Source organism: Lepidochelys kempii, chromosome 6, assembly GCF_965140265.1.
Source record: "Lepidochelys kempii isolate rLepKem1 chromosome 6, rLepKem1.hap2, whole genome shotgun sequence".
NCBI lineage: Eukaryota > Metazoa > Chordata > Testudines > Cheloniidae > Lepidochelys > Lepidochelys kempii.
Genome location: NC_133261.1, coordinates 16,395,634 through 16,409,656, shown reverse-complemented (window position 1 = coordinate 16,409,656; position 14,023 = coordinate 16,395,634). Strand labels below are relative to the sequence as shown.

Here is a 14,023-nt window from a genome sequence, read left to right as displayed (position 1 = left end):
CCCTGCTTTGTGCATGTACCATCACACCATGCTGGGAGCGTGGAGACTACTCTGTGTATGTGCACCTCCCCGTACAGTAGGTTATGGGGCATGGGAAAGGATCCTATTACCTATACATCACCCCATGAGGTGCCGGTGTATTTGGGACATGCGAGGGTGTGGGAATCGAGCTGCCAGCCATTTGGGATGGGGAGGGGAGCCGTAGGAAGAGAGTCATTAAATGCAGTGCGTGTAGATGCACAGTGTGACAGGACTGGGAGGAAACGCAGGGGTGTGTCAGACTGTATATTAATAGGTACCAGCTGGCAGCTGAAGAGACAATTCCAGCCCATCGCTCTGCTATTACCCCTCTCCCATCTGGGTACCGCCACAGTGCAGCTGCTCCTTTCAGGGCACAAGGGAAAGCTCGCCAGTTGGTTCCTAACACACATGCATGAGCGGGTTGGCATTGCCGTGCTGGGGCACCTGAGCCAGGCAGCATCACCACACAGCTGCCTCCACCATCACAAACACCACTGTGATTGAGCCGTGAAAGAGAAACAGTCAGGCAGAGCGGGGATTGCACCAGGCAAACCCAGAGTTACTCAGCTGGAGTCAGTGCAGGGACCTGGATTAAGGTCTGGAGAGCAGCCGCTGGGTGAAGACTCCTCCGAGCAGGCGAAGGGCAGGGGGACATTACAGTGTGACCTAGCCTTACTGGTTCTGAGCATGCATCTGCAGGGCAGGTTCAGTCACCCATCTCCAGAGCTCAGCAGCCTCCACTGGGTCTCGGGTGGCCTTAGCAACAGGGCTACATTTGAAGAACAAACCACCAGATCCTCCACTGCTGTAAAAGAGCCTTGTTCCATTGATGGTAATGATTTAATGGTCAAATCGAGGCAACCCTGGTGCCGGTGAACGCTACAAGTCCCCCAGGGCAGGCGAGAACAGCCCTAGGCCCCATGGGAACAGCCCCCAGGCCCTGCAGGGACAGTGCCAGGCCCTGCAGGGACCCTGTGGTGAGCTGGGGTAGCCCAGCTGGCTGCAGCACATATCTAATGGTTAACTCCATTCACTGCTGCACACACAGGGCCCAGCTTCCCTTCTCAAGTCAAAGGGCCTGATCCTGTGTGGTGCCAGGCACCCTCCTTTCCAACTGCTCAGCGCCGAGCGGGATGGGGCCCGAATGCCAAGAGAACGGAACTTCAGGGCCCAGGACACCCCCAGCCAGAGCAGCCAAGGTGATGGGGAGGGGCTGCACTCCCCTTTCTGCCAGGAGGCACCAGCTGATCCTTCAGGTGCAAAGACTCCATCCAGCTCCCATGGCAGCACATGGGTGCCACGACCCATGGGATGAGAGCTGGGGTCAGCTCGCACAGCAGAGGGCTCCCCGATGAAAACAGCAGCGGACGGGGTGGAAGGGCATGCTGGGGTCCCCGGGGAAGAGGAGAAGGAGAAGTTTATGGGGGCCATGGGGAAGAAGAGGAGAGGTCTATGGGATCTAAGGGGAGGAGGGCTGGCAGCTAGGCCAATGAGAACCAATGAGCCTTCACTGGGTGGTGATTTCTCTTTACATCATTGGAAAAGTAAAGCCCTTTAGGAGATGCTGAAGCTACTGCCTCGTCAGGGGAGACCAGCCCCGGAGTCCCTGCCTCGCCAGGGGAGACCAGCTCCTGCAGGGTGGAGACACAGATCTGCAAGAAAGCAAAGAAAAGGCAAAGCGGTCCTAGAAATCTGGCAAAGTGGGGAGAGGGACCCCAAGAGAGGAATGGAGAAGGTGGAGTGGCTCTGCGGAACTCATATCACCTCCTCAAAGGCTGGGGAAAGGACAGGGATGAGGATTGGCAGCCGTCATGCTCTCCACTCTTCATAAGGGCCTGGGACTCCCTTCCCAGCGTCCCCTGAAAGGAAATGCCATGAGCTGTGCCCTGGAGGAAGTCCTCGCTGTGGAGCAGAAAGCCTGATCCAGGCCTAGCAGATCCTGACACCTGGCCTCATTGGCTCCAGCACCAGGGCCAAGTGCTCACAGCTGACTGGCCAGGTCTCTGATGAGTGCGTGCCCTGGTGCTCCACTGCATAGCTGGGAGGCAGCACAATCCCAACCCCCCTGCCCTGGGAGGTGCTCAGTGAGCTCACGCAGGCCCCTTACCTACTCAGGTACGGCGGTTTGGTAGAGAGCAGAGAAGCGGCTGTTGTGAGGGGTGTCGCGATAAAACGGATCCACCGTTGTGATCGTCCTGGGAGTGGAGGGGGAGAGCATCACAGAGGGAAGAGGAGGGGCAGGAGGGCGTCAGGGACAGGGTGGAGGGCAGTGGGAACCAGCCAGCCTCACCGGCCGACATGGGGGTGGACCCGTCTCAGGGTCTCCGTGGCATTGGGATCTGTGCCCAGTTCAGTGATGTGGTTGTTGGTGGCGAAGCCACCCGGCTGTTGGGGCTGGATCCCTCCGCGGGTCCATCCTTCGCGGTCCACCCCCTTGAGGGTGTTGTCATAAAACCTGCCAGAGGGGAGGAAACAGAGTCAAAGAGCGCTGCATCCTGCTGGGTCCATCAGCTGCTCAGCCCCCTCCCCATAGGCCGGGCGACCCCCTTCCCTTTCCCTGCCCACACACACCCGGGCAGGGCACCCCCACTCAGACCAAGAGAGACACAGGGCATGCACATGAAGAGAGGGGAGAGCGCTGGGGGAGGCAGGGTAGAGCTCCCCCAGGGGCAGGGTGGGCTGGCTAGAGCTCCCCCAGGGGCAGGCGGTGGCAGTATTTCAGACTCACTTGGAGTTGTAGCTGCTCAGGTACTTGTTGGGCAAGTCCGGGTCATAGGGGGGCGTCACATACTTCTTGTTGTTGATGCTGAATCCGGAGAGTTCCTGGGGGAGGGACACAGGGCTGAGCTGGCCAGGCCCGAGGGGACCTGCAGGACCCTGGGCAAGCAGCACAGGCCGTGCTCACACTCACCTTGTTCCCCACGTACTCCCGGCCCAGCAGGTTGGTCTGGGTCTGCGGGGGCCTCTGGAACCCTCGGAACTGAGTGTGGCTCAGGGGCCCTGACCCCCCGGCCCCAGGCTGGGGTGCTGCGTGCGGCAGGCCCTGGGGGGCAGGAGGAGACCAGTGAATGGGGGGACAGTCACAGACGGGGAGGGAGGAGACTGAGAGGCCAGCACACAGACAGGTTACAGGTGGAGAGGAGGATGCAGGCAGACAGGGAGGACTGAAGGCAGGATGGGGGATGCCAGTGGAATGGTGGGGGCAGGCAGGTTGGAGGAGGGGAGGCAGGTCGCTCACCATGGCACTGAGGCCGTTGTCTTTGTCCCGGCTGAATCCCGTCTCTCGCTCGGAGCCCTTCGACAGCACGGGCAGGAACTCATCGCCCTGTCAGGAGAGGGACAAAGTGATGCAGCCTGGGGCAAAGTGTCACCTCCCCCATTCCAAGGACTTTGCAGCCACCCAGTTCACCTGCACAGGGGGAGCAGGGCAAAGGGCGTCACAGCCCAGCCTCTGCGGGGTCACAGGCCCTGATCGCACTGGAAGCCACCCAAGCACAGGGGCTTGGCCACCTATTACAGGACCCTGGGAGAGGGCACTCCAAATGGCTTTCCCAGCATGGAGCTATGGCCCAGAAAAGATCCTAATTCTGCCCTCCCCACTTAGTCTCTGCGTGACTTCCCCACTCTGCCCATCCTGCCCCCCATGTCTGGGTGACCCTCCTACCCCTCCCACCCTTTAGCCTACCCTTTGCCATCCTCCCTCTGCTCCTCCTTCTCTCCCCCCTCCCCCCGGCCCCTCTTACATGGGGGAGAGCGCTGGGCAGGAAGTCCGTCTTGGTGATGCTGATGCCAGGCTGGCTCCTCTGCAAGGGAAACGCTGGGCAGTGAGGCCCCTTCCCCATGCAGGATTCCCCTGACAGGCTGGGCCAGGCCTGGTCAACTCCTCCCCTTGGGATCTAAGGGGGATCCCTTGAGATCTTACTAAGGAATCTGCCGGTGTATGGGGCTGGCCCATGACATGGGGTCCCCAGGCTGGTAGGGATGAGGCCAGGCTGTGGGCGACATTCCCCATGTAGCGGATCTGTGTGTGTTGTGTGTGTGTGTAAGTGGGGGGGAAGGTGTTTGGGATGCTGGGCCCCAAACAGCTTTGGCATGTGTTCCAGGGCAGCCCTGATGGGGCACAGGATCCTTCAGCCTCACCCCAGCTGCCGCTCAGAGACGGTTCTGAACAAAACGGGCGGGGGGAAGAGAAACCCACTGGAGAGGCTGGGAAACCGGGGGCTGGCAAGCTGCACAGGGTCCTGGGTAAGTCTGGGCATGCACAGCTGGGTCACCCCCAGGTCCAAAGGGGACGCTGTGCTCCATTCAGAGACGACCACCAGGGGGGCGGGCCAGGGCCCAGCACCTACTGGCTCTCCCGGAGGAGGTGGCAGGAAGGCAATGGGGTTCTGCTGGGTGCCCTCAGTGAATCCCGTCTCCTCCTTGGCTCCTATCGTCTTTCGCTGTAGGAAATCTGTAATGGGAGATGAGGCAGGGGAATACACAGTAATCCACATTCCCAACCCTGGGCAACAACCAACATATCTAAGCCACCTAAAGTCACGTAACGCCGCACCTCGGGGTTCGAACCTCCGACCTCTGGCTCTAAAACCACCAGCCTCTCCAGCCAGAGCAGAAAGATCAGCTCCGTCAATGAAGGCTGGAGCTGGCTCATCAACCTCCATTTGGTCTAACCAGTAGAGGGAGACAGGGCCTCCCACAGGGCAAGCCCGACTTGTGTCTGCATTAGCCTCACACTTAACTGGGCTGCTGATTGAATGCAAAATGAGGCGCACATGGGAGCTGAGAGCACCAGAGAGGAAACGATCGCTGGACAAGCCAATGGATTTAGATAAGCTGGACCGTGACAACTGTGGGACCAGCCCAAACAGGCGTGGGAGGAAAGATCTCGAGGTGGCCCGTGGGTAGCTAAGATCACAGGGAGGGCCCCAGGCTGTTTGGGAGAAATAGCAAGGGAGCCTGGGCTTGGGCCGTGGCATAGCGGTGTAAGTGGATGGGGGCTGCATGTGGAATCCTGCCTCTGACGCTCCTGGCCTGAAGGGTGACCTCAGCGTAGGTGGCTGCATGGAGGTGAGAGCGATCATAAGGACAAAGAACCACGCGAATGACAGGGGTGAGGTTGTGCAGCCGGCATAGTCTGCACAGGAGACAGGAACTGGGAACCCCAGAATGCCTCATGCCCACGGGACAATTCAGAGAGCTCCCCACGCTCCCCCCACCCTAGGAACCCCACACCCCTTACCATTCCCAGACAGTTCTAGCCAGTAGAAAGCATGGTTCACCTAGGGTTCCCTTCGTGATAGGAGTTCCAGTAACACCCCCTCTCTACTTCCCCAGCGTCAGTAAGCTCGTCAGCAGGGAGACCCCACCCTTTAAGGCTAGAGGGACAGGGGGTTGTGCTCCCAGGCAGAGGACAGAGAGGGCTGCCGGGTGAGGATAGCATCTTGCACACAGCGCTTTCCATCCAACAGACCATAAAGGGGTTTCCAGTAAGACTAGGGATCATTTCCCCATCACTGCAATGCAGCCACCTGTGAGCTGGAATGTGCTTACCAGCTCACAGCGACACGACACAGCGATAGGACAGGCAGGGGAAACTAAGAGCACAGCCAATTGAAACTGCTGGGGGAATTTAGGGAGGCAGAAGGTAAGCGCCTGAATGGGAGTTTGATTGGGAAACCATTTAAAAGTCCTGCTCTTAGCAAAAGTTCCAGGGGATCTTTAATAACCACAAGCAGTCAGGTTTCAGGATCTCGGCTTCCTGTCTCAGCCAAAAGACAGCGTCCTCCAGCAGTGCAATGGCCCCTGGCCCCAGGATGGGGCATTGGCTCATTACAGAATACCCGGTGTGCCTTTCCAAGCCATGGCTAGGCCCAGTGCTGCTTAGACAAGGAGGGGATGGCTAGGAATTGGAAGAGTACAGGTGTAGCTCCTATGGGTTAGCCTATGGCAGAGGCCTGGTTAGCTGCCCCAGGACATGGCTCAGGAGGGTGCGAGGGGCTCCAGGAAGGACCGTACCTGGCTGGCCAGGAATGTCGAAGCGGAACTTGGAGTTATACTCTGTGGACATGTACAGAGGGCCCTGCAAGGAGCAGGAGAGAGCGAGTGAACGGGGGGAAAACAGTCTTGCACCCGGCCTGCCAGTAGACCCCTACCCACCTCCCCAGCCTAGTACCCATCCTGCCACCCACCCAGGGCTCACACACACCCTGCCAGAAGACCCTCACCCACCTCCCCTGACAGGAGCCCTCCACTCTGGTGCCAGGGTATCTCCCCTTCACTCCTGCACGCAGACACACCAGGGCTGTCCCCCTTGCTTTGCTGCAATGCCCAGGACAAATGTCTGGTGGCTCCCCTTTCCATCTCCTTTGTTCTGGTGCCGGCAGTGGATCAAGGCCCAGGGAGAGCCGGTCCTGTACTCACGTGTCTGGCGTTCTCCCCCTCGACGGAGCCTTTCCCCTGTGGCTTGTGCAGGTCGGGGAGCTGTCTGGGCTCCAGCCCTGTGATGGCTCGTGGCCCCTGGTCCCGCGTATCGAAGTGGACTTTCTTAACCTGCAGAGTGAGCCCCTTTGGTGAGTCCCATGGCAGCGAAGCGCCAGGTCCCCACACAGCCAGGATGGGCAAGGCTGCACAGGGCACTGCTGAGCCTCTATATCCCCACAGGAGTGCGATCAGAGCCAAGGGATGGTTTATATGGACCTTTGCTGCAGGAGGTGAAGGGGAGTGTCCAAGGGGGGGAGGAACGTCGCAAGTGTACACACCCCTGTACGTGTGTTAAATCAGCGCTTCCAGACGCTGACTGCCTCTGGATGTCCCCAGCTGCAGTGCAAGCCCCCACGCCCTACCGCTGCTGCCAGCTCTAAGGGGGAGAGTCCATGCCCATTCAGTCCTTGGCCTCTCTGCTAAAACTGCCAACCCACCCCAGCTGTGCAGGCACTACATGTATCAGGGCCACCTGCCCAATCCAGACTGAGACCTCCCCGCAAACTCCTCATTTCACACAGGCCACCAAGCAGTCAGTGGGTAACCCCACCTCTGGGGTCACATCATGCCAATGGCACCCACCCCCCCACGGAGCCCGCGCTGAGGAGCAGACCACAGCGCTTTCTAGGCCTGTGGGCACTCATGAACACTGTCGGGTTATTTGTACTCCCATCCGAACAGAACCAATGTGTGCTATTGTTTATTATTTGTGTTGTAGTAGCATGTAGGAGCTGCAGTCACTGACCAGGCCCCGTGGGTACATTTACACTGCATTGTAAACCTGGGTTTGCAGGACCCAGGCTTATGGACTCTGTTTCCAAGCCTACACTGGAGTGCCCACACTGCATTGTAATCCTGAGCTTACAAGTGCTGGACCAGGGTCTCACAGCTGTGCTAACATGTCCATACTACACTACGCAGACCTCCTGACTCGGGTCTGCAGCTTAAGTTGTGTCCACACTGCAAAATGCCAGGGCTTGGCCCCAAGTCAAAGTCTAGCAGGGTCCTATGACCTGGCTCTTGGGTGCTTGCTGACCTGAGTCAAACCGATGTATGTGTGGATGGAAGGGGGAATTGGGTTCAAACCTGAGTCAGAACCTGGGCTTTGCGTGCAGTGTAGACATACCCAGAGGTGCTAGGTGCTGTACAGACACAAAACCAGGATGAGCTCTGTCCCAAAGACCTGATGATCTAAGTCAAGAGACAACAGATGGATACAACCAAACCTAATTTTGTAAGTTCCATTTTCCTTGTTGCACGTAGTTAATAAAATAAAAGGGTCGTTTTGTGTATAGTTATTAAAGGGTTAGGGCCCTCTCTGTCCCCAGCCCTACAATCTAGCACTAGCTCTGGGATGGAACGTACCATCTACACAATCCTCTAGCCACAATGTCACCAGGCTGCATTCCCAATGGCAAACCCATGGCAGACAGGATCTTGATCCATGAGCTGGCCAGGCCCAGCGTCGGGGCTTACTGGACACTTACGGCTTTGGTGGTAGGGAAGGAAATAGGCTTGTCTCGAACAAACCCGCTCCCCGGCTGGTAGACGCTCCAGGGCAAGGGGTACTTGCCATCGGGCAGCTGGAGGGGTCGGAAATGCTTGGTGGTCACCGTGTCGTAGTTATCCTGGAGGAGCTGTCTGAAGCAGGAGGAAGAGAACAAGTGTGGGATAATGATAGCTAGGTCTTCTGTAGATCTCACAGTGCTCTAGAAAGGAGGTCAGGGTCATTACAGATGGGGAAACTGAGGCACAGGCAGGGGAAGTGACTTGCCCAAGGTGGCAAACCAGGCCAGTGACAGCTCTCCTGAGGCCCAGGCAAGTGCTCCATCCGCTAGGCCACACTGCAGGACAGATCCCAGCTCTGCACTGATACACCCACCTCCTCAAGGGGTGAGAGGGGAGTAGTGGGGGAGACCCGCCAACCTGGGGATGAACGCCCCAGGGTGGGAGAGGGGTCTATAGTCCATGGGACGGTCCCTACCCCGCACACAATCCCAGCTGTACCCAGGCCCCTCATCTCCACAAGGACAGCCTACCCCATGGCTGGATTATCCACTTCATCCAGGCTGGCCTTGTAAGAGACGACAGGCCGGTAATTGGATTTGTACCCGGCTCCGGAGTGATGGCCAACACGAGGATGGAACCTCTCCTGCCCTGCCGAACAGAGCAGGGGAATCGCAGATATCAGCCACGCAGGCAATGTGGGGGCCCATAGAGAGAGAGACACTTGTTCAGGGAGGGAGACGCTTCCTGTTCCTCTAATACTGTTAGAGCCTTTGAAAGGACTTGCTCTTCCAGGACAATCCCCAAGCACCAAATTGCAATGGCGCCTCAGCAGTTGGCATCACCAGGGATTAAACTTGGGAGACTGAGCTGAAGCAGCAGGTCCATTAGACTGGCACCAGGGCAGGACTCATACATGGTTATACAGGCTTTGGCCACCAGAGGGGACCAGAGGGCACAGATAGTCAGTTCAAGACGATGTGGCCGTGGATGAGACAGGGACAGGGCCAAGGCTGGTGGGGAGCTGTGAGAGAGATTCAGTCCTTAGTGGGTTAGCGCTGGGGACACAGGGGCCTTGCTAGGGAAGCTGCCCTAGGCCTTGGCCCTGCTGGGACACTGAGGCTGGGGTCAGGCCAGCAGTGGATAAGTAGAGCACAGTGGGAGGGAAGCGCTGCTGACTGGCTCCCTGAGCCCACTGGGTCGGTGGCTCCCCAGGGGGTGATGGCCGGCACACAGGGATGCAGGGAAGGCCATTCACATGGCCTGCTGGGGCACCAGCTCCAGGGCTGGCATGGGCTTCACCATCCCCTCCCCTGATCCTTCATGGCCACACATGCCCCGTCGGGCACCGCTTGCTGCGGGGCCCTTACCGTAAGCCGTGCCGTAGCTCGTGGCGTAGAACTTCAGAGGGTCCACGCTCCCACCAGCACTCGTCCTCACATAGGGTGAGACGCCACCTAGGGGGAGGCGCCCCATGGCAGAGGGAGAGCTGGATCTCTGGGGGGCAGGGTGCCCAGTGGCTATAGAGACAGAGGACGTGGTACAGCTGAGCATGGGGACAAGATCGCCACCCACCCTGCCTGGCTCAACTGCTCCTCCGGTGTCTCCCTGGCGATGGAGTGTGAGGTCATACCTGTGGCACTGTGATGTCAGAGCAGGGGCAAGGACAAAGCCCAGCTCTGAGCCCATTGCCCTTCCGGGGTAGCAAGCCAGCGGATCCCAGAGCCAGAGGCAGGAAAGGACCACAGAGGCCTGGATCTCCTAGGAACGGAAGGGCCCAGAGCCCTGAGACCCAGCATCACAGTTCTGAAGCCAGGTGATCCTGCCGGGGCCTGGAAGTGACAGGGAACCATGCTGAGCCCAGGGGCTATGGGATACTTTCTTGGACACCCTGGGGCCGGGAGTCATTGTGTTACCCGCCTGCCTCAGTGAAGGAGACTTTTGGTGGTAGCTGCTGTCCTGACCCCGCCAGCCCTTCAGCCACTCAAGGACTCTCCCAGCCACTCAAGCACTCTCCTAGGGCTGTGCCAGCCCCTACTTTGCCTTGAAGGGCAACACTTGGTGCACCACAAACTCCTCAAAATCATCCCCCCGTAGTGTCCAGCCCCTGACACTGAACCCTCACAGTAACTACTATGTTCTCTACTCTCAAGGGAACAATACACCCACCAACTTGTTATACTGGAACGGATACTCGATTGACTCAAACAACAGAGCACTGGCATCTCTTTACAGGGACAACGAATCGGAGTTTATTAACAAAGGTTAAGATTTAAGAGCTGCCGAGCAAGGGTAGTAAGAGCAGCCGGTTACACATAAAACCAAAGGTTCAACATGTGTCTTAGAGTCTAAACAACTTTTAACAGGTGAAAATCTCATCTAAGGCAAACCTTCCAGCATCACTAGCCCAGGAGACAACTTTAATTAATGGGAAAAGTGCTGATCTTTTTGCTGCCTCGCTGAAGGTGTCCTTTTGCCTTCCCCTTATGCCCCCCCAAAGTTCATTGTCTTTGCACCCCCCAGACAGGACAGCCCCTGCAGTCTAGTCTACAGTGTCTTCCCATCCTCCTGGGTATGTCGTAGACAGATTTGGCTTAATTTACATGATACAGAGACATATCTTCTCTCCTGTCTGGCAGAAACCTGTGGGTCAGCTCTGCCTGGTTACAGATTTAAAGACACAGTGCCAGGATGCACACATCACTTTTAAATGATATCCTCAGTGTTAGGATATAGATATTCAGGCCTGTCTGTAAAGGCCTATACTCTAAGAATTTAGGTGTATTCTTCTCACTAAGCTAGTTATAGAGGTATAAAAGAAAGAATCAAATCACTGTCTGCCGGTGTAAGGGCCTTCTCTTACTGTGACAGTCTGAGGTCCTGTGCTTAGACTAAGGCCTTTAGTGAAGCAGCAGAGGCAGCCATAAGCTGGGAAGCGACTGGTCACCTCCTCACATTCCAAACTAGACACATTGAAAGAAGGTGCTATTGGGCTGTTAGGAATACAATCCTGTCCTGATTGTGCCTATCGCCTCCAGAGAAAGGGAAGTGCCTAGAAGATGTAAAAGGAAACTTAGTTTGATAGCATCCTGTCTGGCAAGAATTCACTTATCAATAGCTGGGATGTGAAATCCTCATTTCTTTCAGAGTAACAGCCGTGTTAGTCTGTATTCGCAAAAAGAAAAGGAGTACTTGGTGCCACAAGTACTCCTCATTTCTTTGTTGTTCTGTCACTGTAGTCCCCATTTCCCTATTGTTTGTCTGTATAATCTCTGTCTGGTTCTGTGATTGTTTCTGTCTGCTGTATAATTAATTTTGCTGGGTGTAAACCAATTAAGGTGGTGGGATATAATTGCTTACATAATCATGTTACAATATGTTAGGATTGGTTAGTTAAATTTAAGGAAAATGATTGGTTAAAGTATAGCTAAGCAAAACTCAAGTTTTACTATATAGTCTGAAGTCAACCATGAAGCGTGTGGGGGGGGGGGGAATGGGAACAGGGAATGGGGGTGGGGAAATTGGAATCATGTTTTGCTAAGGGCAGGAATGGGAACAGGGACATAGGTGTAAGGCTCTGGTGTCAGAGCTGGGAAGGGGGACACTAAGGAAGGGAACTGGAATCATGCTTGCTGGAAGTTCACCCCAATAAACATCCAATTGTTTGCACCTTTGGACTTTGGGTATTGTTGTTCTCTGTTCATGCGAGAAGGACCAGGGAAGTAAGTGGGTGAAAGAATAAGCCTCCTAACACTCAGTACGTACATTTCACAATGGTATTAGTGACCAGCGTGATGCCAGCTTTCATTTGATACCTTACACTACGCTATTTCTGGATACATACCATGACAGTGTGGTGCTAGGTGTAGTGAGTTTGTCAGTCCTGTTAGATGTTGCTGTTACAGGACAGGGAACCCTTTGTCAGTTGGCACTGAGGGGTTCAGAGGGTCACCTACTAAGAGTGTCACCCAGAGAGTTACCAGGTGATAGCCCTAAAGGGGATTTTTCTTTCCCTCCTCTCCCGCCCCCCAGGCTCCTCTTTCGGCTTCTCTTCCCCCCTCCCTGAGCCCTTCTGCTCTGGCTCCCCAGCACAGAACTCTCTGCACCTGTTGATGGAGCTCCCCAAGCCTGGCTATCCATCCCATCTCTGCGGTTTTACCCAGTGCAGACTAGGGATTAGCAAGAGGCTCTGTCTCTACAGAGAGGACGATCTGGCCCTGCAGACTGGAGTGTGCAGACAGTCCAGGAACTTACCGGAGAGGGTCAGGTCCAGCACAACTAGAGGCTCAGATGGCAGGAGCACGTGTGGATCCCCCACACCCATAAAGAAGTGGCAAATGCTGAGCATCTTCTTGCTGTGCTCTGCCCGAGGAGCTATCCTTATGGACTCTAGACGCACCAGAGAAGGCTCCTCCAAGCTACTTCATGGCACCTGGCCTTCCTGCTGCTGCCTGAGTATCTCAGGGGCTTCTACCCACCTCTGAGTTCCAGGGGTCAGCACAGGAATAAGGTGTGTTGGTACTTTTCCAGGCTCTGCCCACAACCCAAGCTCCACCCCTGTTCAGCGATAGGGCTCGCGGAGCAAGAGAGGCAGATCCGAGGGGAGAGCCCTAGGCCAGTTTGGGCCCTGCCATACCACTGAATCCAGCCCAGCTCCAGCACGTGTGGCTGGGCCAGCAGCCCCTGCTCTTCCACCGTCAGCCAAGTCCAATGGCCATAAAAAGGGACACTGGCTGGCCCAACAGAGGGAATTCAGGGTCTTTCACCTCCACTGGCTCCCATCTTACCCCAGGCTGCACATAGGCAGACCTTGGTAGATAGCTGTTCAGATCCTTGGGGGACGGTGGGGGGTCTCAGTGAGCAGTATAAACCCATCATGGGTATTGCCACTGGCTGCCCCTTCTGTTGGAACGCTCAGCAGAGACACCATGGAGCCAGCCGTCCCCTCTCAGCGCTGAGGGTCAATCCCGCAGGGACAGGCTGAGCCGCACTTATCTGGGCTGGGGACAGAGGGATCATATGGGCAGCTTCCCCCACTTGCTCTGCCACCTCCCAGCTCTGCCCACCCCCCGCCCTGCTCCCACCGCCCTCCTGGGGCACTGCCCCCTTACCTGCCCCAGGCGAGGCTCTGGCAAGGTCCTGGCAGGCGCTGGGCAGGGTTAGGAGCTCACTGGAGGAATGTGCAGGCCTGCCCAGTCACAGCTGGTATCCTAGCGACCAGCGCCTAGCAACTGGCTGGAGAAACAGGACAGCTTCCAGCAGGAAGGAGCTGAGGTCCCCAGGGACCTCAAAGCAATTTACAAGCACTCTACAAGCACTTACAATGCGAGCCAACATCCCAGACCAGGGCTGCAGGGATTTCCAGCCCTGCTGCCTGATCGCAGCGCAGGCTGATAAGGCCCACCCAGCCCAGATGCTCCTGAGCCACACAGAGGGCACTACAGAGGCACAGGTGCCCAGAGTACACAAGCACCCACTGCACACATGTCCCAGCATTACCAGAGGCACGGAGAGCAGCCAGTGTGGTTGTGGCCAAAGTAAGAGGCGACTGCATTAGGCAGACAGAAAGCAAGGGGCAAGGAGATACAGCCACAGGACGCTTGGCTGAGAGTGGAGGGATTGGCCAGGTCATCAGGTAGCAAACCCAGGGGAGCCTTCACCTTGCTTAGCTCCCAGCCCTTCAGCATTCAGGAGGCAGCAACACCACATGGCCTTTCCTTGATACTTCAGCTCAGGTTAATCTCCCTTGATTCTGGTACAGCTCCTGCTGAGTCTCAAAGACACGGAGCTGGGAATCTTTCAAGGGAACAGATCAGTTGCTATGTGTCCCTGCTTCACCCTTCCTACCAGCCACAGGTCCTGTCTTCTGCCCACTTCTCTGCCCTGCAATGAAATGACAGGACCCATCCCCCTCCCTGTAACAATGAGATACCTAAAAACCTACTGTTTCCAGCTATCCAGAGTCAGCCCCCACCTCTTCCCTTCACCACCCCAGGGCTCTGAAAGCCTGGCC

The 14,023-nt window shown here is 56.6% G+C and overlaps 1 protein-coding gene across 4 annotated transcripts; it reads right to left on the bottom strand.

Annotated features, from left to right (window-relative positions):
* Window positions 1–873: 873 nt before the first annotated feature.
* Window positions 874–13,188, bottom strand: SAXO4 (stabilizer of axonemal microtubules 4). Of its 4 annotated transcripts, XM_073350605.1 has the most exons (15): window positions 13,122–13,178; window positions 9,644–9,842; window positions 9,381–9,530; window positions 8,544–8,661; window positions 7,992–8,145; window positions 6,445–6,573; window positions 6,040–6,103; window positions 4,371–4,474; window positions 3,765–3,824; window positions 3,260–3,346; window positions 2,933–3,064; window positions 2,750–2,844; window positions 2,312–2,476; window positions 2,133–2,216; window positions 874–1,673 (listed from the first exon to the last, which is right to left on the bottom strand). In XM_073350605.1, exons 3-15 carry the CDS (start codon window positions 9,484–9,486, stop codon window positions 1,592–1,594), a joined length of 1,380 nt encoding a protein of 459 aa, XP_073206706.1. In that variant the 5' UTR covers window positions 9,487–9,530; window positions 9,644–9,842; window positions 13,122–13,178; the 3' UTR covers window positions 874–1,591. The 4 variants fall into 4 exon arrangements, 3 of the variants coding, with proteins under 3 accessions (XP_073206706.1, XP_073206707.1, XP_073206705.1); XM_073350606.1 differs by lacking the exon at window positions 9,644–9,842 and having other exon boundaries at window positions 13,122–13,188; XM_073350604.1 differs by lacking the exons at window positions 9,644–9,842; window positions 13,122–13,178 and adding an exon at window positions 12,265–12,515.
* Window positions 13,189–14,023: the final 835 nt, after the last annotated feature.